This window comes from Saccopteryx leptura, chromosome 3 (genome assembly GCF_036850995.1).
Source record: "Saccopteryx leptura isolate mSacLep1 chromosome 3, mSacLep1_pri_phased_curated, whole genome shotgun sequence".
Lineage (NCBI taxonomy): Eukaryota > Metazoa > Chordata > Mammalia > Chiroptera > Emballonuridae > Saccopteryx > Saccopteryx leptura.
In genome coordinates, this window is record NC_089505.1 from 80,505,646 (window position 1) to 80,530,014 (window position 24,369).

The window sequence follows — 24,369 nt, forward strand, 5'->3', positions numbered from 1 at the left end:
AAACTGAGAGTTTTTCCCGGTACAAATCTGTGGGTCCCTCTAGTTACCTCCTTAGGACTTTTGCCTTGGTACATAGACATCCCATCCACAGGAACCCACCCCCAAGATTATTACCCAGACCCAGAAATCCACTGGGGCTAGTATTTGTGCAGAGAATAGTGATTTAATAAATTATGGGATAGAGGAGGGGGATTATGTACATACAGGGGGTGTGGGTAGTGGAAAGCCTGAGACCCTACAAGATTTGGTTTCTGGAGTAAAACATGGACAGGATCTTGCCTGCCTTTGCTCCTTGGGTAGCCAGAACCCCACACCTACCTTCCCTCCTTCTTTCCTTCTCCCCTTCCTTCCTTCCTTCCTTCCTTCCTTCCTTTTTTCCTTCCTTCCTCAGAATCCAGCTTGTTTCCGGGAGACTCTGCAGCCTGGACCCCCAGCCTCCTGCTCCCACCAAGAACTAGGACATCCTAGACCCCATCCCTCCTCTCCTTCAAGGAACCAGAATCCGGGCTCCCACTTGACCTCTCCCCCAAGGCTGCCAGCCCCTCCTCCTGCAGGGCCCCCAGAGTCTGGGACCCCTCCCCCAGCTCTCCAGGGGTCCAGGCATTGGCGCTGAAGTCTGTGCCTAGAGTCTGAGACTACTGGCTGGGCCCTCAGCGCCCCGAAGCTCAGCTTCCCCTGGTGGGCCCTCACTCTCGAAGAGTAGGTTCTCATAGGTGGCCTTCATATCGGCCAGGGACCACTGCTGGATAAAGCGTAGGATGCACTGGTGCAGGAACACGTACTGGGCCTGGGGAGGAGGAACGGGGCTGTGTGAGGGGTGCCCTCTCCCCCCCCCAGCCTCCACCTCCACCCCCCCCACCTCCCGGAGGACCCCAGTCACCTCAGTCTGCACCATCAGGGGCCGACTTTCCCGCATCTTCTTCACGTAGTTGAAGGGTGCCACGAAACCCTCACACTGTAGCTGCCGCAGCAGGACGTCGAGGGCAATGAGGGTGCCCGTGCGGCCCACACCGGCACTAGGCAAAGACAGGGGAGGGGTTTTTGAGACGGATAACTGGGATCTGTTCTTGGAGTTCCCTGTGATTAAGGCATTATTCAGCAAGACTGTGGGAGGATCCAGTGTGTGTGTGTGTGTGTGTGTGTGTGTGTGTGTAGGGGGGTACTTAGTGAAGGGAGAAGTAATGATGTGCAGCTCTGTGTTCTTTCTTTTTTAATAAATTTGAGAGAAAGAGAAACAGAAATGGAAATCTGTTCCTTTATCTACCCCGATGGAGTATCGAACTTGCAACCTTTGCAAATGGGGGTCGATGTTCTCACCAGCTGAGCTAGTCACCCGGCTACTGAGTGACAGAGCTGAGGTTCACACATGGCAGGACAAACTCCCAAGATGATAATTTTTAAAACGGGGGGGGGGGGGGAGGGATGGCCGGGTAGTTCAATTGGTTACGGTGTCGTCCTAATACACCAAAGTTGCAGGTTCGGTCCCCAGTCAGGACACATACAAGAATCAACCAACAAATGCATACATAAGTGGAACAACAAATCAATGTGGTTTTTTTCCTCTCTGTTTCTCCTGTCCTCTCTAAAATCAATCAATAAAAAACATTAAAATTTAAAAAAAAATTTTCACAAGGATGTAAAAGTACAGCATAGGGAATAAAGCAAATAATACTGTCATAACGACGTGGTCCCAAGTGAAGACTTGAAATACTCGGAGGAACACTTCATACAACAACATGATCGTCTAACCACTAGGCTGCACGCCTGAACCTAAAGAAACATCCTATGAATGTCGACTGCCATTGAGAAATAAAATTTTAAAATACTTCAAAGAAATATAAACATGAAATTCACCATATTTTAAAGTAAGCCATTGGGTGACTTCCATAACGTTCGCCCTGTTGTGTCCTCATCACCACGATTTATGCAAACACCTGACTCCCCCAGAAAAGGCCCAGCACCCCCATGACAATTCACTCCCCACTCTCCACCACCACTACCACCACCACCTCCCCCAGCCCCTGGCAACCACCAGTGTTTTCTGCATATCTGCCTGTTCTGCACATTTCCTGTCAACAGAATCGCACGCAGCCACCTTCCTAGTCAGGCCTTCTTCGCTCAGCGGAATGTTTTCGAGGTTCCCTCCACCCCCACCCCCGTCATCGCCGGAACCAGCATGCACCACGTCGTCGTCGTCGTCCTCTTCCTCCTCCTCCTCCTCCCCCTCCTCCCCTCCCCCTCCCCTCCTCCCCCTCCTCCTCCTCCTCCCCTCCTCCTCCTCCCCTTCCCCCTCCCCCTCCTCCGGCTAACGAGCTGGACCTCTCCGCAGGACCCTGCTGCACTACCAGGGAAGGGAGGGCAGTCTGCTAGGGACGCCTCCCCCCGGAAGGCGCTCTCCGGGGTACAGGACGAGAGTTAGGATGGGTGTTAGGGCTCCAGGTGGCGAAGGGGTTCAGCGCCCCACTCAGAGGCAGGCTGTCCCTCTGAGGCACGCCCCTTCCTCATCCTCCCGGGATGTGCATTCAGTGACATGGGAACGGGACGGCGTGGCTTCAGCATAAACAGGAGTGGGTGGAGGGGCGAAGCCCCAGCAAGCAGAGGACCCTAGTGGGGAGTCTCCAATGCTTCTCAGAGCCTCTGGCGGCTTCTCCCTTCCGTTCTTCACCCCTCTTTCTTCCTCCTCCTCCTCCTCCTCCCTCCCTCCTCCTCCTCCTCCTCTTCCTCCTCTTTCTCACTCAAGCCTCCTCTTCCTTTCCCATTTCTCTTTTTTCCCCGTCTTTTCACGGACACCCTTGTTTTCGGGCAGCCTCCCTGCCTTCTTACCTTCGTCGCCATCACCTTCTCGCTTTTGCCTTCCCTCCCAGTTCCCTCAGCCCCAGATTACTCCGTTTTCTGAGTCGCTAGGGGGCGTGCGTGTCTCACCAGGGCCGGGGTGGGGGAGGCGGGGCTGTCCTTACCTGCAGTGCACAATGGGGGGGCCTCCGCCTTGAGTCTGGTCCAGCCACTGCCTGAGCATCTTCCAGAAGGCCAGCAGGGGGTCCGGGGAGTGGGGGACGCCATGGTCCGGCCAGGCCACGTAGTGGAACTGTCGCACGGACAGACTCTTCTGCTCTTGCGTCTAGACGGAGGGCGGGGAGGGGGAGGAAGAGCTCAGAATTGGGATGGAGGGGCGGGGGTGGGGAGCTCGTTCCTGACTGGGAGGCAGCATCCCCCTGGGGGCACACTGTAGTCCCTTCTGGGGAGAAGGCTGCCCAGGACGTCATGGGGGAGGAATTGAGGGCGGTGCACACAGAGCCGGAGGGTTGGGGGGTGGGCTTACGTGCCACAGCTTCAGGTCTCGGATTGTCCAGTCCTCTGTCACCTCCTCACCCTGCAAGGTCACCTGTAGGTACCCATGGGTGCAGGGCTGGGCGTCGAGAGGCCAGTAATGTTCACACTTCACCTGGAGGACGATGTCAGGGTCAGAGAACAGGAGGCCCCTAGAACCCGTTCCAGGGCCCCTCTGCATGGTGGCCCCTATATTCAGGGCTGGGGAACCACAGGCAGCCAGGTGCGGATTCATCCCAGCCAGGAGGACCCCGCTCCCTCCCAAGGTCATTGGGACCAGCCTCACCCCTTAGGTGGACAGAGTGGACCAGGGGCGATAGAGGAGATTGGGGTCTCACAGGAGGGAATCGGGAGGTGCTGGCTAGGGTCCACACTGGGATCAGTGTCAGGGTGGGGTCACGGGATGGAGCTCAGGGGTCAGACGCCCCGGACCCTTGCAGAAGCCCTCTCACCCGGCCGAACTCCATGCAGTTGGTCAGCATGACCAGGGTGTGGCTCTGCTGCTCCCACACCAGGCGCCAAAAGTCGCCCACTGTCTGGGGCAAGGGGCCCTGGGCCGCAATGAACTCCCGGGGGCTCCAGAGACCCTAGTGGAGGAAACCGGGCAGCCAGTCGTGACCCCCTCCCTCCAGCCCTTTTTTCCTCTACTCCCTCAGCTCCCCCCACATCACCCCACCCCACCGAGCACCCGGCCACAACCTACAGGCAAAAAGCTGGCGTTGATGTAGTCAGAGCCAGGCTCCTCTCCGAGGGGGTTTAGGGGCACGCGGGACCAGTCATCTATGGAAGAGGCCAGCATGGTGCAGAGGGAGGGACAGAAGTCATGCTGACGTGCAGACAGACCCTGGGAGCTCTGAGAGGAATGGAGGACTGGGCCGGGGTGGGAGTGGGGGGTGCAGGGGCGGAAGGGGGGTCAGGAGCGCATGTCTCACAGGGGATAAGGGATCAACCGGTGATGGGTGTTGGTTGTTGAGTGTTGACAGTCACGCCTGGGGACAAAGGCAGCAGAAGCTTAAGACTCACAGGGCAGTACATTTCCATAACGGTTCTTGGCTCTGTTTTCAGATGCTAAGGCCACGGTCTGCGAATGGCTCTGATCCTCCAGGTATAATTGCTGGGGGCGGAGCCAGAGGCAGGGTGCATGGTGTGAGAATACCTCCACCTTCCCCGAAGGACACCCCCATTCCTCCCTTTGATTTGCTCAGTGCCCCCCCCCATGGAGTCCTCACACCCTGGAGATCTGTAGGGACTGTAAAAATAGAATGTGTCTGTGCCACCATCCCTGCAGGGCACTGGGGGATGGTGGGGGCTAGAGGGTCAGGTGAGAGAGAGGGGGTGTCAGGGGAAAACCAAGCTGTTTCTCTAGGAGGGACCCAAGGATCCATCATACTGTAACAGCCCCCTGACAAGAAAACAAAATTATGGCCCTGGCCTGTTGGCTCAATGGTAGAGTGTCAGCCCAGTGTGTGGATGTCCCAGGTTCGATTCCCAGTCACAGCACACAAGAGAAGCGCCCATTGGCTTCTCCACCCCTCCCCCCCTTCTTTCACTCTCTTTTTCTTCCCTTCCACAGCCATGGCTTGATTGGTCTGAGTGCATCAGCTCTGGGCGCTGAGGATGGCTCTGTGGTGCCTTGGCCTCAGGTGCTAAAAATAGCTCAGTTTCCAAGCAACATCCATAGATGGATAATGCATTGCCAGTAGGGGCTTGCTAGGTAGATTACCATCAGGGCACATGCAGGAGTCAGTCTCTGTCTCCCTTCCTCTCAACTTAAAAAAAAAAAAGCAAAAAAACCCACACACACAAAAATATACTGCTCACAAAAATTAAGGAATATTTTATCGCTTTATATTCATGTTGAAATATCCCCTAATTTTTGTGAGCAGTATATAATCACACCTGAGAATGTTTGTACACGTGAACAGTTCTTTGCTGCTGTTTTTGTTGAATCTCAAAGCGTGTGAAAGGGTCAGCTGAGCCTCTCTGTTCTCACCCACCTGGTACTCCTCAGCGAAGCCACAGTTGCTGTCCTTCTCATTTTTCCTGACATGTTCAGCAAAGTCACGTGCTAGAATTTCCCGTGGGAAGCTGGTGGGAGAAGGACAAAGATTTTAACCTCCTTTAAGTCTGTATATTCTTGGGATAAAAAGGAAAGGTGCTGGCCCTGGCCGGTTGGCTCAGTGGTAGAGCGTCAGCCTGGCGTGCAGGGGTCCCGGGTTCGATTCCCGGCCAGGGCACACAGGAGAAGCTCCCATCTGCTTCTCCACCCCTCCCCCTCTCCTTCCTCTCTGTCTTTCTCTTCCCCTCCTGCAGCGAGGCTCCATTGGAGCAAGGATGGCCCGGGCGCTGGGGATGGCTCCTTGGCCTCTGCCCCAGGCGCTAGAGTGGCTCTGGTCGCAAAAGAGCGATGCCCCGGAGGGGCAGAGCATCGCCCCCTGGTGGGCAGAGCATCGCCCCTGGTGGGCGTGCCAGGTGGATCCTGGTTGGGCGCATGCGGGAGTCTGTCTGACTGTCTCTCCCCATTTCCAGCTTCAGAAAAATACAAAAAAAAAAAAAAAAAGGAAAGGTGCTTTTATTGTGGTTTACGCACCCAGAACTTATATTATCTTGTAACTGGAAGCATGTCACATTTGACACCTTCACCCACTTTGCCCACATCTTCAGCCTCTAGCCTTTGGCTACCACAATGTTTTTCTTTTCTTTTTTTATTTAGTGAGAGAAAGGGAGGCAGAGACAGACTCCTGCATGCGCCCAACTGGGATCCAACCAGCAAGTCCACTAGGGGGCGATGCTTTGCCCATCTGGGGCCTTTGCTCCATTGCAACCAGTCACTTTTTTTAGTGCCTGAGGTGGAGGCCATGTAGCCATCCTCAGTGCCTGGGGCCAACTCGCTCCATCAAGCCTTGGCTGCAGGAAGGGAGAAGAGAGAGAGAAAGAGAAGTAAGAGGGGGAGAAGTGGAGATGCAAATGAGCGCTTCTCCTGTGTGCCCTGGCCAGGAATTAAACCTGGGACTTCCACACGCATGGCCAATGCTCTACCACTGAGCCAACCAGCCAGCGCCGGCAACCACCAGTCTATTCTCTGTATCTATGAGTTCCTTCCTTCCTTCCTTCCTTCCTTCCTTCCTTCCTTCCTTCCTTCCTTCCTTCCTTCCTTTCTTCCTTCCTTCCTTCCTTTCTTTTTCTTTCTTTCTTCTTTCTTTCTTTTTTAATTTTTCCATTGATTTGAGAGAAAGAGAGAGAAGCATCAACTCCTTGTTCTACTTAGTTGTTCTATTTAGTTGAGCACTCATTGGTTGCTTCTCATACGTGCCCTGAAAGGGGATCAAGCCCGTGACCTAAGCACACCAGTATGGTGCTCTATCCACTGAGCAACACACCCAGGACCTATGAATTCATTATTTTAGAAATTATTTTTAGATTCTACATATAAGTGAGATCATACAGTATTTGTCCTTCTCTGTCTGATTTATCTCACTTCGCATAATGCCTTCAAGGTCTATCCATGTTGTCACAAATGGCTGGATTTTCTTCTTTCTTAAGGCTAAATAATATTCCACTGTCTATGTATACAGCATATTTTCTTTATCTGTTCATCTATCAGTGGACACCTGGGTTGTTTACATGTCTTGGCTATTGTGAGTAACGTGTAGTAAATATGAAGGTGCAGATGTTTTTTTCTCGTTTTTTCTTTTTTTATTTTAGTGAGAAGTGAGGAGGCAGAGAGACAGACTCCCACATGCGCTTCAGTCAGGATCCACTGGGCATGCCCACTAGGGGGTGATGCTCTGCCCATCTGGGGCCATTGCTCCATTGCAACTGGAACTATTTTAGCGCCTGAGGTGGAGGCCATGGAGCCATCCTCAGCACCCGGAGCCAACTCACTCTAATTGAGCCATGGCTGCAGGAGGAAAAGAGAGAAGACAGAGATAGAGAGAAGTGAGAGGGGGAGGGCTGGAGAAGCAGATGGGTGCCTCTCCCATGTGCCTTGACTGGGAATCAAAACTGCGACTTCCACAAACCAGGACAATGCTCTACCAGTGAGCCAGCCCGCCCGGGTGCAGATATGTTTTTGACATAGTGATTTCATTTCCTTCAGATAAATCTCAAAAGTGGAATTGTGGGATCAAAAAACAAGAAAAAATGTTTTCATTCATCAATTCTCCTGGGATTCCACTGAGAAGAACTGAAAGCAGTGTCTCAGAAAGATGACTGTACATTCATATTCCTAACAGCACTATTCACAATGACCCATCTAGAAAGAACCCAAATGTCCATTAATGGATGAATAGATAAGCAAAATGTGGTCTGCTCATACAATGGGATATTATGCAGCTTTAAGAAAGGCCCTGGCCAGGAGCTCAGTTGGTTAGAGCATTATTCCGATACATCAAAGTTGTGGGTTCAATTCCCAGTCAGGGCACATACAAGAATCAACCAAGGAATGCATAAATAAGTGGAACAACAAATCAGTGTTTTTCTCTCTCTCTCTCTCTCTCAAATCAATCAATAAGAATGTTAAAAAGAATTTAAATATCATTAAAATAAAATATTTTAAAAAGAAAAGGAAATTCTGACAGCTGCACAGCATGGATGAACCCTGAGGACATTATGCTCAGTGAAATAAGCCAGTCACAAAGAACAAATACTGTGGTTTTACCTCAATTAATTTTTAAAAATTCAGTCTTGGCTGGTTGGCTCAGTTGTAAAGTGTCGGCTGGTATGTGGAAGTCCTGGGTTTGATTCCTGGTCAGGGCACACAGGAGAAGCGCCCATCTGCTTCTCCATGCCTCCCCCTCCCCGTCTCTCTCTCTTTTTCTTTCTCCCTCTGTCTCTCTTCCCCTCCTGCAGTCAGGGCTCAGATGCTTTGAGCAAGTTGGCCCCGGGCACTGAGAATGGCTGTGTGGCCTCACCTCAGGTGCTAAAGTACCTCTGTTGCTCAGCAACAGAGCAACAGCCTCAGATGGGCAGAGCATCACCCCCTAGTGGGCTTGCCAGGTGGATCCCGGTCAAGGCACATGTGGAAGTCTGTCTCTCTGCCTCCCTCTCTTGCACTTAACAAAAAAAAATTTTTAATTCAAAAAAAAAAGGAAAAGTTGCTTTGTCTCTGTTTCGGGCCACTCTCCTCCCCCTGGGCTCAATATCGTCCCACTTCTTCAACCATGGCTCTTCCTTGTCTTCTGGCTTGGTGCCCTGTCCTCTGTCCCTTAGCTTGTCAACACACTAATCTCCCTTCTGTTAAAAAGAAGTCTTCTGACCTCATGTCACTGAAATCCGGCTCTTTCTCACGGCCCCCCTTGTAAGATAGTCTTATAAGTGCTGTCTTGACTCCATGTTGAGATTCTGCCCAGAGGCCTGTCTATTCCGCTTCTCAGGCAGCAGCAGTTAAACCTATAGCTCCTTATGAGGCACAGTCCCGGCCACCCTCCACCTGTCCTCACTCTCCAGAGCAGGTACCAGAGGTGGAGGGACAGCCCTTGAGGGCCAAAGCCCGTGAAATCAATCAAACAAAGTCTCCCATTCCTTCTTGCAGGCACCACAATAAAGCCTCTTGCCACACTCCCCCCCTCCCCCGCCTCGGACCAACTCTGGGGCTTTCCCAAGTGGCCCTGTGTGGCTGGCCATGTTCCCCCCCCCCCCCACTCCGAATCTGTGAGCACAGCAAACTATCTCTTCCATGGCACCGTGCCCTAATCTACTGGCCTTACACGCAAACAATCATTTTTTTTTTTTTCTGAAGCTGGAAATGGAGAGAGACAGTCAGACAGACTCCCGCATGCGCCCGACCGGGATCCACCCGGCACGCCCACCAGGGGGCGACGCTCTGCCCCTCCGGGGTATCGCTCTGCCGCGACCAGAGCCACTCTAGCGCCTGGGGCAGAGGCCAAGGAGCCATCCCCAGAGCCCGGGCCATCTTTGCTCCAATGGAGCCTCGGCTGCGGGAGGGGAAGAGAGAGACAGAGAGGAAGGAGGGGGGTGGGGTGGAGAAGCAAATGGGCGCTTCTCCTATGTGCCCTGGCCGGGAATCGAACCCAGGTTCCCCGCACGCCAGGCCGACGCTCTACCGCTGAGCCAACCGGCAGGGCCCACTCCCGACTTCTGACTGTTGCCCCTCACATCTGTAATGTCAGAATCTCTCTCCCCAGGTCTTGCTTCTCATTCTTGTGAACATCAGGTCTCATCCCCGCCCCTCCCGCCCGTTCCCTGGAGTTTCCACCTAGACGTCCTGGAAGGTTATCACTGGGACACCAACCATACATGCTGAGTTCGGGGGTGACCACACGCTCACCATATAGACAGAGCCAGACCGGGACTCCAAGGAATGTGGTGATGCGTTACGAACACCAATTAAGGCAGGCGGGCACAGAAAATGGTGGAGGAAGGCCAACTTGATTGGGCTGGGACACTGGCCAGGGCAAAGAAGAAGCGGGATATCCCCTTCTCCCACACCTGAATGTATTTTACCTCACTGCCTCTCTGCTCCGTGGGCACCATCTCCGCTGACATTTTATTCCTCTGTGCCCAGAGCAGCACCACTGGTCTGCCAGATTCCGTCTCTCCCTGCCCATCTCTCCTCTCTCCAACAAAGCCATCTGATAACTCCTGGCCCAACCTAACGAGGACTCTGAGTGATGAAGAAGACATCTGCACAGAGTTTCTCTTGAATCACTGCACTGTGTATCCAACGGCCTGTTCAATATGTCCACCGGCATGTCCAACAAGCACCTCCAACACGGTGTCCACTGCTGAGCTCCTGACATGGCCCCCACAACCTGCCCCACCCCACAGTCATTCCACCTCCAGCAAGGGCGGTGCCGGTCTGCCCAGTGCTCAAGTCACCCTTGAGCCCCCTCTGACTCTCATCAACTAGATCTGCAGTTGAAACACTCATGCTGTACCTGGAATCTGACGACCTCTAACCATTTCCTTGTCCAGGACATACCCACCTCTTGTTTGGATAATAACATAGCTCTTTTTTCTGTCTTCCTATTTTTGCCTTAGCTGCTTCTTCTTTTTTTTTTTTTTTTTTTTTCTTTACAGAGACAGAGAGAGAGAGTCAGAGAGAGGGATACACAGAGACAGACAGGAATAGACAGGAATGGAGAGATGAGAAGCTTCAATCATTAGTTTTTTGTTGCACGTTGCAACACTTTAATTGTTCATTGATTGCTTTCTCATATGTGCCTTGACCGCGGGCCTTCAGCAGGCCAAGTAATCCCTTGCTCAAGCCAGCGACCTTGGGCTTAGGCTGGTGATCTTTTACTCAAACCAGATGAGCCCTCGCTCAAGCTGGCAACCTCAGGGTCTCGAACCTAGGTCTTCCGCATCCCAGTCTGACGCTCTATCCACTGCGCCACCACCCAGTCAGGCTGCTTTAGCTTCTTAAATAGGTGAGATTATATCACTAGTCTATTCAAAACCTTCTCAAAACTTCCATCTCAGAATAAAAGCAAAAACTCCTTACTTTCATTTATGAGGTCCTTCCTGATCTGCCCCCACCTCTCAGATCTCATTTCCTACTATCCTTCCCTTCACCCACTCTGCCCAGTCTCTGAGATACCACAGTGTTCTCTACACACGTCAAGCGTGCTCCTACCCCAGGGCCTTTGCACTTGCTGCCCGGAATGCCTTGTGTCCAAATGAGCACATGGTTCCTCCCCTCACTTGCTTCAGGTCTGTGCTCAAATGACTTCCTCGTAGCCATCTTCTTTGTAAGGCTTTTCCTGTACACCCTGTCTACCATTGCCTCTAATCTTGACAACTTACTTCACCTTTCCTATCCCCACCTCTTGCTCTATTTATCTCCAAGTTAAGAGTCACAGTCTTCAGTATCTTGTTTACCAATGTTTTCTTGTGCTAGAATGGAAACTCCGGGAGGACTTTTGTTTAAGTCACTGTTTCATGCCTGACCTGTGGTGGCGCAGTGGATAAAGCATCGACCTGGAAACGCTGAGGTCGCTGGTTCAAAACCCCAGGCTTGCCTGGTCAAGGCACATGTGGGTGTTGATGTTTCCTGCTTCTCCCCTCCCCCTTTTCTCTCTCTTTCTCTCTTTCTCTCTCACTCAAAATGAATAATAATTTAAAAAATAATTCACTGTTTTCTCAGTACCCAGGACGCTGCCTGACACCAGTGGGTGCTCAGTTAATATGTTGTGGGATGAGTGAATGGAAGTCCCAAAGTTGGGACTGGAGCTGTTTCCAAAGTCACTGGCCAAGGCTGTTTAGTGGTCAGGAAATAAGAAAGAGTTGTGGCCACTGTCACAGAAGACATTAGGCCTTTCTGAGACTCATGCAAATCATTTTGCCAGTCTTGCCCTCGGACCCGCACAGTGACCAGCAAGCACCCCTCAGCTGGACCTGCTAGAGCAGGAGTCGGGAACCTTTTTGGCTGAGAGCCATGAACGCCACATATTTTAAAATGTAATTCCATGAGAGCCATACAATGAGCCGTGTACGTTACTCATTATCTAATAAAAATTTGGTGTTGTCCCGAAGGACAGCTGTGATTGGCTCCAGTCACCTGCAACCATGAACATGAGCGGTAGGAAATGAATGGATTGTAATGCATGAGAATGTTTTATATTTTTAACGTTATTATTATTTTTTTTTATTAAAGATTTGTCTGCAAGCCAGATGCAGCCATCAAAAGAGCCACATCTGGCTCACCAGCCATAGGTTCCCGACCCCTGTGCTAGGGAGTCTTTCAGATGCTCCCCAAACTGTCTGCTCACCTGAAGCTCAGATCCCTGGGTGCTGACTTCTTCTGGCTCTTGTTATACCTGGGAAAAGGGACGTTGAGATGACAGGCTCAGGGAGTGCGGCTGGAACCAGAGGTCCCGGTCTTGGCCCCAGCCACCACCTCTGGGCGGTCGGTCAGTCCCCACTCAGCCTCACCTCTTCTTCAGGAAGAAAAGCAGCAGGCCCACCAGGATGAAAAACAGGAGGACCCCAACAATGGCCCCGATGATGACCCCTGGAGGAGGGGAACGTGGGGAGCTGTAAGAACCCAGGTCCCGTCTCCTGATGTCCCACCTCTCCTATCTCGACCCTTACACCCAGGATGTGACCCAAAGGCTTACAGGGTAGGTAGATTCCAGGGCAGAGAGGGGCAAGAAGAAGCCTTTGGGATAAAGCCTTTCCTCCCACCCACCCTTTCCTCTCAGAGCTCAGAAGGTGGTTTTTCTTTATGCAGTGGTGAAAATACTCTAAAATTGATACTGACAATGCTTGCACAATACTTCTGGTATCAAAAGACATTGGGCCTGACCAGGCAGTGGTGCAGTGGATGGATCGTCAGACTGGGACGCAGAAGACCCAGCTTCTAAGCCCCGAGGTCGCCGGCTTGAGCGTGGGATCATCTGGCTTGAGCAAGGCTCAACAGCTTGAGCCCAAGGTCTCTGGCTTGAGCAAGGGGTCACTTGCTCTGCTGTAGCCCCCCACCCGGTCAAGGCACATATAAGAAAGCAATCAATGAATAACTAAGTTGCCACAACGAAGAATTGATGCTTCTCATCTCTCTCCCTCTCTGTCTGTCTGTCGCTATCTGTCTCTCTCTCTGTCTCTCTCTGTCTCTGTCATACACACACACACACACACAAAAAGCCATTGGTTGCAGATTTTACATGAGTGAACTGTATGTTATGTGATGTTATCTCAATAAGACTGTTTTAGAGGAAACAGAAAATGAACCACAAACAAGCAAATGAAAAGGACCCCATGGGCCCTGGCCGGTTGGCTCAGTGGTAGAGCGTCGGCCTGGCATGCAGGAGTCCCGGGTTCAATTCCCAGTCAGGGCACACAGGAGAAGCGCCCATCTGCTTCTCCACCCCTCCCCCTCTCCTTCCTCTCTGTCTCTCTCTTCCCTTCCAGCAGCCAACACTCCATTGGAGCAAAGTTGGCCCAGGCGCTGAGGATGGCTCTATGGCTTCTGCCTCAGGCACTAGAATGGCTCTGGTTGCAGCAGAGTGATGCCCCAGATGGGCAGAGCATCGCCCCCTGGTGGGCGTGCCAGGTGGATCCCGGTCAGGCGCATGTGGGAATCTGTCTGACTGCCTCCCCATTTCCAACTTCAGAAAAATACAAAAAAAAAAAAAAAAAGGACCCCATGGGCAGGTAAGACCCCCTCACAGCAGAGCCAGATGGAGTTTAGAGAGGCTTCCTCTGTCCCCTGGGGCTCTGCTCACCTGCACTGTCGGTATGGCAGGTCACAGAGGCAGGTGGGGCCTTCAACCCGTGCCAGACGGTCCTGATGGTGGCTTGGTAGACCTGAGCTGGCTGGAGATCCGACACGAGCACCTCTGTCCCGCAGAAGGATCTGTCCTTGGAGGCCTGCAGACCTCCCAGCTGCAACTCAAAAGCCTCATAGCCTCCCAGGGGGCAGGACCATGTCAGGAACACCCCATAGCCCCCAGAGGTGCTGGTGCAGGAGGTGATAGTGACTGGGTCCGGCTCTGGGTGGAGGGGACAAGTAGGAGGAGTCAGTGGGTACTATCCAAGGTGGTTTTTCATCTCTCTCCCCACTTCCCACCAGTGGTGCCAATTCTCTTACAACAAGCCCATCCTTTCCTTCCCCAAAGCAAATACCTCTTCATCAGTCATTTTCCATCTTCCTCCCGAATGGACTCCTAAAGGTCCCCATAAACTACAACTCCCGTGAGCCCTCTAACTCTCTTTATCACCATCGCTTACAAGGTCATCACCTCATGGCCTGATGGGATTTGTAGTCCACTTCCTTCTTCTTGCCCACAATGTCGAACTGAAGCCCCCCTCTCCCACCCGCCAGGTATATGGGGGCCCATCTCACCTGTGGATGCAGGGAGGCTCTGTGTGGAACTGACTACGTCGCTCCTTTCTGCCCACACGCTGAAGTTGTACAGAGTCCCGGGCTCCAGACTCTCCACCACATACCAAGTCTTATTGGTCTTGCCTGTCTGGTTGTCCCAATGTCCTTGGGGATCGCGTTCCCTCTGGGGATGCCCGCTACCAGCCCAGTGGACCCAGTATACGTAGAGTTCAGAGTGGGGGTCGGCGGGGGCCTTCCACCGCAGGGTGATGGAGCTGTTGGTCTGCATCTCCTTCTGCAGAGCTGTGACCTCACTGGGAGCTGAGAAGTGAGACAGACAGATGGACCGACAGACACTCAAGGGGCTGGGTCCTCAGGGGCTCTCCTACCGGAGCCCGCTCACTTCCCCTTCCCTGCAAAGCGGACACTCCCCGGTCCATGGTCATCGGAGGCGTCTACTTCCTAAGGAGGGTGAACCACAGAGAATAAGCGGGGACCAGTCCTGTCTGTCCTGAGTCTACAAGCCCTCGGGTCCCACCTCCCACCTCTCTCCATGGGCAGCCCAAGGCAGGCCCCCTTTGTCACTTCTAGACACACCACGTCTCTAGACGGAGCTGCTGACCTCCGTCTTCTCAGCCCAACCAGCCAAAGACTAACAGTTTCTGATTCCATCCATCAACAGTGAACCTAGTTCCTGGGGCAATTCTGGTGCCTATCACTCTCAGGACCCTCTGTGTGCAGGTTAGAGGGGACAGGGTTCTGTGGGTTCAGCTAATTCTCCAGGACAAGCTGTGGATCATCGTCTAGCTGCTGACTTTATTGATTCCTGAGATGCGGTGTTGGACAGTCAGGGATTCTCTTTGTCCCCAAAGGCAGAGCATCAAATTGGAAAACCCTGGTTGCTGAGGACAGACACCCCCCACCTCCCCAGGAAGCAGACCTACAAGTTCAAGTTCTGATGAGGCTAAGAGGGGTTGCTGAGCACAGTTCACCTCCCAGGAACCTCCCAACATCCCACCAACACTCTCCTCCCCCACCCAGTAGTCCTGGGTCCACAGACTGTGTCTCACCAGTGGCCCCAGTGAGGGTCTTGTTGTCACTGAGGACCCCGTTCGCCTCCGCCGAGACAGCGAAGGTGTACAGGCTCCCTGCTTCCATTTCCATCAGTGTGATGCTGGTCCCTAGGGTGTCCTGGGTCCTAGTAGCAACACCACCCTCCTGGATCCATGAGACCCAGTAGGCGTAGAAAGCGTGCTCTGGACCCAGGGGAGCTGTCCAGTTCAAAGTGATGGAGCTGTTGTTCTGGTCCTGTATCCTGAGACTTGTCACAGCGTTGGGGACTGGCAGAAGAAACAGATAGGTTTTTTTCATTCCCCATCCACAAAAATCCAGAACACAGTCATGTGCCTGCTCCCCATGCTGCCCAGCTCATTAAAAAACACTTTTTAGCCTGACCAGGCGGTGGCACGGTGGATAGAGCGACGGACTGGGATGCGGAGGACCCAAGTTCAAAACCCCAAGGTCGCTGGCTTGAGCGCGGACTCATCTAGTTTGAGCAAGGCTCACCAGCTTGAGCCCAAGGTCGCTGGCTCAAAAAAGGGGTCACTCAGTCTGCTGTAGACCCCCACCCCGGTCAAGGCACATATGAGAAAGCAATCAATGAACAACTAAGGTGTTGCAATGAATAATTGATGCTTCTCATCTCTCTTCCTTCCTATCTGTCTGTCCCTCTCTCTGTCACACACACACACACACACACACACACACATCATTTTTTCACCTCGACAGACCTGGATTTGAAATCCTATGCATTTAATAGTTGAGTGTTTAAGCCAAGCAGACTAAGCCTGAATTTCTGTCTCTGTCTCTCTGTCAAAAAGAAAAAAAAAGAAAGAAACACTTTTTAGGCCCTGGCTGGGTAGTTCAGTTGGTTAGTGTGTTGTCTTGATACGCCAAGGCTGCAGGTTTGATTTGGTCGGGGCCATACAAGAATCAATCAATGATGCATAAATAACTGGAACAATAAATCCATGTTTTTCTCTCTACCTCCCTTCCTCTTTCTCTCTCGGAAGGAAGGAAGGAAGGAGGGAAGGAAAGAAGGAAGGAAGGAAGGAAGGAAGGAAGGAAGGAAGGAAGGAAGGAAGGAAGGAAGGAGGGAGGGAGGGAGGGAGGGAGGGAGGGAGGGAGGGAGGGAGGGAAGGAAGGAAGGAAGGAAGAAAGGAAGGAAGGAAGGAGAAAAAGAAGGAAGGAGGGGAGGGGAGGGGAAGGGAGAGAAGAGGAAAGGAAAAGGAAAGGAAAGGAAAGGAAAGGAAAGGAAAGGAAAGGAAAGGAAAGGAAAGGAAAGGAAAGGAAAGGAAAGGAAAGGAAAGGAAAGGAAAGGAAAAATTAAGGCCCTGGCCAATCCCTGGTCAGGGCACATCAGGAAGCAAACTATGAATACCCAAGTGGAACAACAAATGAATGCTTCTCTCTCTCTCTCCCTCTCTCTCTCTCTCATATTAATTAACAAATAATTTTTAAAAACAATTTATAAAGAAACAGTTTCTAGCAATAGGACCTAGAGACACCTGGGGCCATGAAGCCCCTTGCTCAGCAGCACACCCCTGGACAGGCCAGGCTGCAGGCATGACCGCGTCTCCCCTGTGGACTCAGGACGGGTGGGTCTGGCTCACTGAGGCGGAAGAGTGGATGACCTGAGCCCAGAGCCAAGAGAAGGCACCATCTTTGCCAGTCCTTGGTCTCTCACCAAAGCAGAGTGGACACTGGTGTTTCTCACCTGTGGAGATGTTGAGGCCCTGCCCAGAGCCACGCACTTCATTCTTTTCCGCCCACACAAAGAGTTCGTACAAGGTCCCAGGTTCAAGTCCCTTCACAGTGAAACTGGTGGTGGTTGTGTTTTCGGTCTTGGTTTCAACATCCATCCACTGGACGCAGTAGGTGTAGTTCAGAAGGTCAGGGCCGTCGGGCACCTCCCAGCTCAGAGTGATGGAGCTGTTGTTCCGAGCCTGCATGCTCAGCTTCCTGACGGGGTTGGGGGCTGAGACATCAGGAGAATCATTGTCAGCCCAGGAACAGAACAGAGGGGACACCCAGTGGGCATTTCTTTCTTTTTATTTATTTTTTAAATGAGAAGCAGGGAGGCAGAAAGACAGACTCCTCTATGTGCCCGACCGGGATCCACCTGGCATGCCCACTAGGGGACAATGCTCTGCCCATCTGGGCCATCACTCCCTTGTGGCCGGAGCCTGAGGTGGAGGCCATGGAGCCATCCTCAGCACCGGGCCAATTTTGCTCCAATGTAGCCTTGGCTGTGGGAGGGGAAAAGAGAGAGACAGAGAGAAAGGAGAGAGGAAAGGGTGGAGAAGCAGATGGGCGCTTCTCCTGTGTGCCCTGGCTGGGAATCGAACCCACGACTTCCACATGGTGGGCTGCTGCTCTACCACTGAGCCAACCAGCCAGAGCCGCAGTGGGCATTTCTAACCCTCTGAGTTCCCAGTGCTGCCTCCACCACTGGTCCCAGGAGAGGGAGGGTGAGCAGTTCAGGCCAGTGCTTTGCACACTGTAGCGTACACACACTACGCCGGGCTCTTGTTAGCACGCAGGTCCTGACTCTGGGTCTGAACGAGACCGAGATCTGGCATCTCCAGCCATTCCTCGGGGGATGCTGTTGATGCCCAACCATGGGCCACATTGAGTAGCAAGGGTCTTGACCAAAGCTTTCCCCTTGGGTTCCTGTGGTGAGGAGAGACACGCTCTCCCAAGAGGGTCCGACACAGCAGGCACCAGCCCGGCGGGAGACTGAGCAGGCTGGGACCTCCTCAGTAGGGCTATGGAGCACGTGACAGGAGGAACGGGCTTTGCAGTTTTAGCGACCTTAGCTAGCCACACAGGACTAATGGCTGCCACATGGACAGCGGAGGTCTCGAGCAGAGGAGGAGCCCACTTTAGTGGATGCTGTTGACGGATCTGCGGCACAGCTGGGCACTAGAAGGAGAGTCTGAGGGTTCAGGTGTCCACATTGCACAGTATCTGTCCCCCCCCCCAGGGCTGAAGCCACATGCCTTTGCCCCCTACACAGCCCAGCAGCTCAGGAAGACACTCCCAGGACCCATCGCAGCTCGACCCCCAGAGATGTTCTTCCCCCATCTCCTACTCCACATGACCCATGGAGACGCGGGGCCAGGGACTCTGCTCTTTTCACCTGACGATTCTCCACCACCACCTGCCACCTCCCGTAAAACACACACACTTACACAGACACACACACACACACCTGGGCTGTGGTGGTGCAATGGATAAAGCATCAACCTGGAACACTGAGGTCACTGGTTTGAAACCCTGGGCTTGCCTGGTCAAGGCACATATAGAAGTTGATGCTTCCTGTTCCTCCCCCCTTCCTTCTCTCCTCTCTTTCTCTGTGTCTCTTCTCTCTCTAAAATGAATCAAGTCTTAAAAAACAAACATGCCTGATCAGGAGGTGGCACAGTGGATAGAGCATCGAACTGGGACCCAGAAGACCCAGATTCAAAACGCCAAGGTCGCTGGCTTGAGCGTGGTCTCACCAGCTTGAGTGTGGGATCATCAACATGATCCCATGGTCGCTGCTTGAGCCCAAGTTTGCTGGATTGAGCAAGGGGTCACTCAGTCTGCTGTACCCCACCTCCCGGTCGAGACACATAAGAAAACAATCAATGAACAACTAAAGAGCTGCAATGAAAAATTGATGCTTCTCATCTCTCTCCCTTCCTGTCTGTCCCTATCTGTCCCTCTCTCCATCTCTTTCTCTCTGTGCCACAAAAAAACAAACACACACACACGATGGCAACAAAACAAATGGATGGCCCTGCTTGTCACCTGTGGCAGCAAAGCAAGTGCTCCAGGAGCTGTTGACTCCATTTCTCTCCACCCACACGGAAAGTTCATAGGAGGACCCAGGCTTCAGCCCGTCCACTGTGACACTGGTGTTTGTTGTGTGTTGGGTCTCAGGTTGGTCACCGCCACCTGTCCACTTGACCCAGTAGTTGTAGTCCCAAAGGGCAGGGCCGTCGGGCACCTCCCAGCTCAAGGTGATGGAGCTGTTGGTCCAAGCCTGCACAATCAGCTTCCTGACAGGGTTGGGAGCTAAGACATTCAGAGGAAGAGATTCGTGTCAGCCAAAGAGGACATTCTCAGATCAGAGGGGACACTCAGTGGCCACTGCTAACCCTCCAAGTTCCCAATCCTGCCCCCTCTACAGCCCTGGCTGCGAAGCAGAGACACCCCCTGGTGCAATGGTCTAGAATGCTCCCCAAGCCTCTAACTCAGAGGCCAGGGGGCCCGTGGACACCCCCAGGGATGTGGCCAGATCTCATGTGGAGCTTCAGCTGAAGGTCTGACCCAATGAGCCCTAAGGACATGCTGGCCCCCACTTGCTGACCCCTCCTCCTGCTGGACCTCAGCCATCCTCGACCTCCCCCCGCCCCAGGGAACAAAACAAGGAGAGGACACCTCTGACCTGTGGAGCCCCGGACGGTGCTTCCGGAGCTGAAGATACCATTCTTCTCTGCACACACGGAAAACTCATATGAGGATGCCGACTGAAGCCCCTCCACTCTGTAACTGGTGTCTGTTGTGTTTCTGGTCTCATTTTTGTCACCGTCTCCGGGCCACCAGACCCAGTAGGTGTAGCCCTGAGGGTCTGGGCCGTCAGGGACCGCCCAGCTCAGGGTGATGGAGCTGTTGGTCCAGGGCTCCGCCTTCAGGCTCTGGACGGGGTTAGGGGCTGAGGAACAGGAGGGGAAATCAGCTGAGGTCTCTGGTTCCCACGCTGCCCGCCTTCCTCCCTCCGCTGCTGGACTCAGAAAATGCAAAGTGGACCGCTAGACCCACAAGTCCAATGGGGCAGGTCATGACTTCCAGGTGGCACTGAGCCCTGGAAATGAGACTTGTAAAATATACACCGAGCACCGGCCAGACAGCTTAATTGGTTCATTGTCCCAATACACCAAGGTTGCAGGTTCAATCCCCAGTCAGGGCACGTACAAGAATCAACCGATGAATGCATAAATAAGTGGAACAGCAATTTTATATCTCTCTCTCTGTATTCCTCTCCCTTCCTCTCTCTCTAAAAATCAATCAATAAATTAAAAATAAATATCAAGTTCAAAGAATTGGCATGAAGCCAAGCCTGCCCAACCTCTCGCCTCTCTTTACACTGACTACATGTCAGAATAATAGCATTTTGGATCTACTGGACTGAATGAAGTATGTCTTTATAACTAATTTCAACCTGCTGTTTTCTTTTACTAATTTCAGTGTGGCTGATAGCAAATTTGAATTTATATTTGTGGCTTCTATTTTTATCAGTCTACAGAACTCGCCATATTCTCCAATGGGTTCTCAAGCTCTGCCAGCCACCTCCCTTTAAGAAGCAAGCAGGCCCTGGACGGTTGGCTCAGCAGTAAGTTTCGGCCTAGCATGTAGAACTCCCGGGTTCGATTCCCGGTCAAGGCACACAGGAGAAGCGCCCATCTGCTTCTCCACCCCCCCCCTCTTGGTTCTCTCTCTCTCTCTCTCTCTCTCTCTCTCTCTTTCGTCGTGTGTGTGCGCGCACACGCTCTCACTCTCTCTTCCCCTCCTGCAAGCATGGCTCAATTGGAGTGAGCTGGCCTCAGGCACTGAAGATGGCTCCATGGCCTCCTCCTCAGGTGCTAAGAAGAGTTTGTTTGCTGAGCAACGGAGCAACAATGCCTCAGTGGACAGAGCATTGTTCTGTAACGGGCTTGCTGGGTGGATCCCAGTCAGGGTACATGTGGGAGTCTGTCTCTGCCTTCCCTCCTCTCACTAAATTAAAAAAAAGAAAGAAAGAAAAAGCAAGCAAATGGTCCTGGCCGGGTCACTCAGTGTACAGAGCATTGTCCCTGTGTGCCCAGGTTGCAGGTTCAATCCCTAGTAGGGGCCCATATGAGAAGCAATCAATGAGTACACAAGTAAATGGAACAAAGAGTTGATGCTTCTCTCTCTCCCTTCCTCTCCCTCTTTCAAATCAGTGGAAAATTAAAAAGAAAAAAAAGAAACAAACAACATAAAATTAAACAGGGGCTGCCACTCACCTGTAGTAGCATTGAGGGTCTGCTCTGAGCTGTTGACGCCACCTTCATCCACCCACACGGAAAACCCATACAAGGACCCGGGTTCAAGTCCCTTCGCTGTAAAACTGGTGTCTGTAGTGTTTGTGATCTCATTTCTGTTCCCCTGTCCAGTCCACCAGACCCAGTAGATGTAGTTCTGAGGGTTTAGGCCCTCAGGGGCTTCCCAGGTCAGGGTGATGGAGCTGGTGGTCTGGGAGTCCACTCTCAGGTTCCTGACGGGGTTGGGGGCTGAGAATCGGGAAGGAGGAGCCAGTGGGTCAGCAGGGAGCGCCGCCACCACACCCAGTTCTTGCCCCCACTCCAGAAAGGCTGGCCCCATCCGCGCCTGTGTCCTCCATGGAGATCCCGCCCCCCTAGGAGCGCATGGGAGGGAGTGAGGTGCAACCTGTCTGCGTGGGTGGGAAACTCAGCGAGGGTCACTCACCAGCTGTCCTGGCCCCCGACAAGCAGCACAGGCCCTGGGGAGAGCGCAGAGGAGAGCATCGGAGTGAGCCTCCCCTCCCCAGACCCAGGTGAGACTGTGGGGCTGGGTGAGCAGCCGGCACCCGCCCGCCCTCTGCCCTCAACAAGTCACCCCAGCACGAACGGTGGCTCCTCCTCAGGGCTGAGCTCTGACAAAGGTCATCCTAACCTCCTGCTGTCTGTTCTGGGTGTGCGGGGCGGGGGTGGGGGGACGAGAGGCCCGGCTCCAGGGACTTGGGAGCTGGGCTTGGCTCCACCCCTGAGGCCGGTAGATAAACATAATGGTTTCGCTTCCCCTGAAAAGTATGGCCGTGGGAGAGAAGCAGAAAAGTGAGCAACATTTTGCTGGTTAAAAAAAATAACACACAGCCTTGGCCGGTTGGCTCAATGGTAGAGCGCTGACCCTGTGTGTCGACGTCCTGGGTTCAATTTCCAGCCAGGGCACACAGGAGAAGCGCCCATCTGCTTCTTCTCCCCTCCCCCTCTCACTACTCTCTCTCTCTCTCTCTCTCTCTCTCTTTCTCTATCAGTTCTCTCCTGCAGCCATGGCTCAATTGGAGCAAGTTGGCCTCAGGCACTGAGGTTGGCTCCATGGCTTCTGCCTCAGGCACTAAGAAGAGCTCTGCTGCTGAGCAACAGAGCAATAGCCCCAGATGGGCAGAGCATCGCCCCCTAGGGGGTTTGCCAGGTGAATCTCAGTTGCATTGCATGCTGGAGTCTGTCCCTGCTTCCTCTCCTCTCACTAAACACAGACACACACATACACACACATAATAATAATAATAATAATAATAATAATAATAATAATAATAGCAGCCCTGGGCGGGTAGCAGAGTTACTTAGAGCAGTGTTTTTCAACCAGTGTGCCGTGGCACACTCGTGTGCCATGAGACATGGTCAGGTGTGAGTATAAATACATTTAGAAACTATATTATTAACTATATGTATAATATGTATTGTGTTAGAGTGTCATTTTGTGTCATTTTGGTAGGTGGTGTGCCCAGGATTCTGTAAATGTAAAGAATGTGCCGCAGCTCAAAAAAGGTTGAAAATCACTGACTTAGAGCATTGTTCCAGTATGCCAATGTTGTGGGTGCAATCCCCCTTCGGGGCACATACAAGAATCAACCAATGAATGCACAAATAAGTGGAACAACAAACTAATGTCCCTTTCCCACCTCCCCCCCCCCCCCAGCCTTCCTCTCTCTCTCTAAAAATCAGTCAATAAATATAAATTTAGAAAATAGCCCTGGCCAGGTGGCTCAGGGAATAAAGCCTTGACCTGGTGCACCAAGATAGACCCTTGGTCAGGGCACATATGAGAAGCAACCAATGAGTGCACAACTAAATGGAACAACTAAGTGGAACAAGTTGATGCTTCTTCTCTCTCTCTCTCTCTCTCTCTCTCTCTCTTTCTCCCTTTCTCTCTCTCTCTCAAATCAATGGGAAAAAAATTTTTTAAATTATTTAAAAACATAATAATTGCCTGACCTGTGGTGGTGCAGTGAATAAAGCATCGACCTGGAACGCTAGGGTCACTGATTCAAAACCTCGCACAGTCAGGACACATAGGAGAAGCAACTACGAGTTGATGCTTCCTGCTCCTCTCCCCACCCTCTCTCTCCCTCTCTCCTCTCTCTAAAATCAATAAATTAAATCTTTAAATTTTTTTTTTAAATAATAGTATTAAATGATGAAAAGAAAAGTAATGAACAAACTGAGAATGGGGTTGATAATGAGGCTGGAGACCAGAGGTGACATCCCGTCTGAAAGAGGTGGAGGGTTAGACTCCTCTTGGGGGGGGAGGGGCTGGGGGCCAGACCCCTGGGACTGGAGGGGCGGAGGCAGGGGGTTTGAATTACTGGGTCTGAAGGGGGAGAGATTTGAAGGCCGGGACCCCCGGGTCTGAGGGAAGAGGGGTTTAAGGGCTGGGACCCCCATCGGGTCTGAAGGGGGAGAGGTTTGGGGGCCAGGACCCCTGGGTCTTTGTAAAGCAGAATTGCTCTCATCCCACACGCTGCCTTCCCTAAGAGGGCAGGTGTAACACCCCCCAACAATCACCCCCAACCTAGACACCTGCTTTCTTCTCCCGGGAAGGTCAGCCCTTACTCCCTCAGAACCCAAGATCAGTGACCTTAGGCCTGTGTCCCTCAGAACCAGCAGTGGCCCCCTCCTGTTCATCCCTGAGACCCGCAAGGCTGGCTGGGCACACTCACCAGCAGCACCAGGCGCCCCCAGGCCCCGAGGTCCCCACTAGAGCCGGCCATGTTTGCAGACACTCCCGGGGACCCAGGTGTCCCGGTCCCAGACCTTCCACCTGCTGGACTTTAAATGGACAGCATTTCCCCTTTCCCAGCCCTACCGACAACAACGGAGGAGGAAGTGGAGGCTTCAGGGTGCGCTCCCAGCCCCGCCCTGTCCTTTGGCCTCGGTCATGGCCTCTGGACCCTCCTTTGTCCCTGAGAAATACTCAGAGATAGCGCACTGTGTCCCTGCTGGTGTGTGAATGCACAACCCAAATCCCAGCTAGTCTCCTCGCTCTGCTCCAGATACACAGAAGGTCTTCATTTTTTGTGTGTGGGTACCCCAGGCTGTTCAATGCCAGGCTGTCTGCACGTGCCCTGTGCTCTCCCAGGACTGGCATGTCCTCTTCCACTTCTGGTTGAC

General features: G+C 52.7%; 1 protein-coding gene across 1 annotated transcript; it reads right to left on the reverse strand.

Annotated features, from left to right (window-relative positions):
* Positions 1-143: 143 nt before the first annotated feature.
* On the reverse strand, positions 144-24,059 carry PTPRH (protein tyrosine phosphatase receptor type H). Its single transcript, XM_066374501.1, has 19 exons — positions 23,919-24,059; positions 21,665-21,698; positions 21,202-21,468; positions 19,605-19,871; positions 18,965-19,231; positions 16,887-17,147; positions 15,181-15,450; positions 14,132-14,431; positions 13,512-13,778; positions 12,223-12,301; positions 12,060-12,107; positions 5,325-5,415; positions 4,351-4,441; positions 4,031-4,107; positions 3,780-3,914; positions 3,320-3,442; positions 2,958-3,118; positions 881-1,016; positions 144-787 (listed from the first exon to the last, which is right to left on the reverse strand). Exons 1-19 carry the CDS (start codon positions 23,967-23,969, stop codon positions 623-625), a joined length of 3,090 nt encoding a protein of 1,029 aa, XP_066230598.1. The 5' UTR covers positions 23,970-24,059; the 3' UTR covers positions 144-622.
* Between the last annotated feature and the right edge of the window lie 310 nt (positions 24,060-24,369).

What these genes read in the sequence shown, in the direction of transcription:
- PTPRH (XM_066374501.1), bottom strand. Translation starts at nt 23,969, where the DNA reads ATGGCCGGCTCTAGTGGGGACCTCGGGGCCTGGGGGCGCCTGGTGCTG. An exon ending in CTTTTCTTCCTGAAGAAGAG is followed by an intron (nt 12,108 to 12,222) that starts GTGAGGCTGAGT and finishes CCCTTTTCCCAG; the next exon opens with GTATAACAAGAGCCAGAAGA. An exon ending in TCAACGCCAGCTTTTTGCCT is followed by an intron (nt 3,915 to 4,030) that starts GTAGGTTGTGGC and finishes TTCCTCCACTAG; the next exon opens with GGTCTCTGGAGCCCCCGGGA.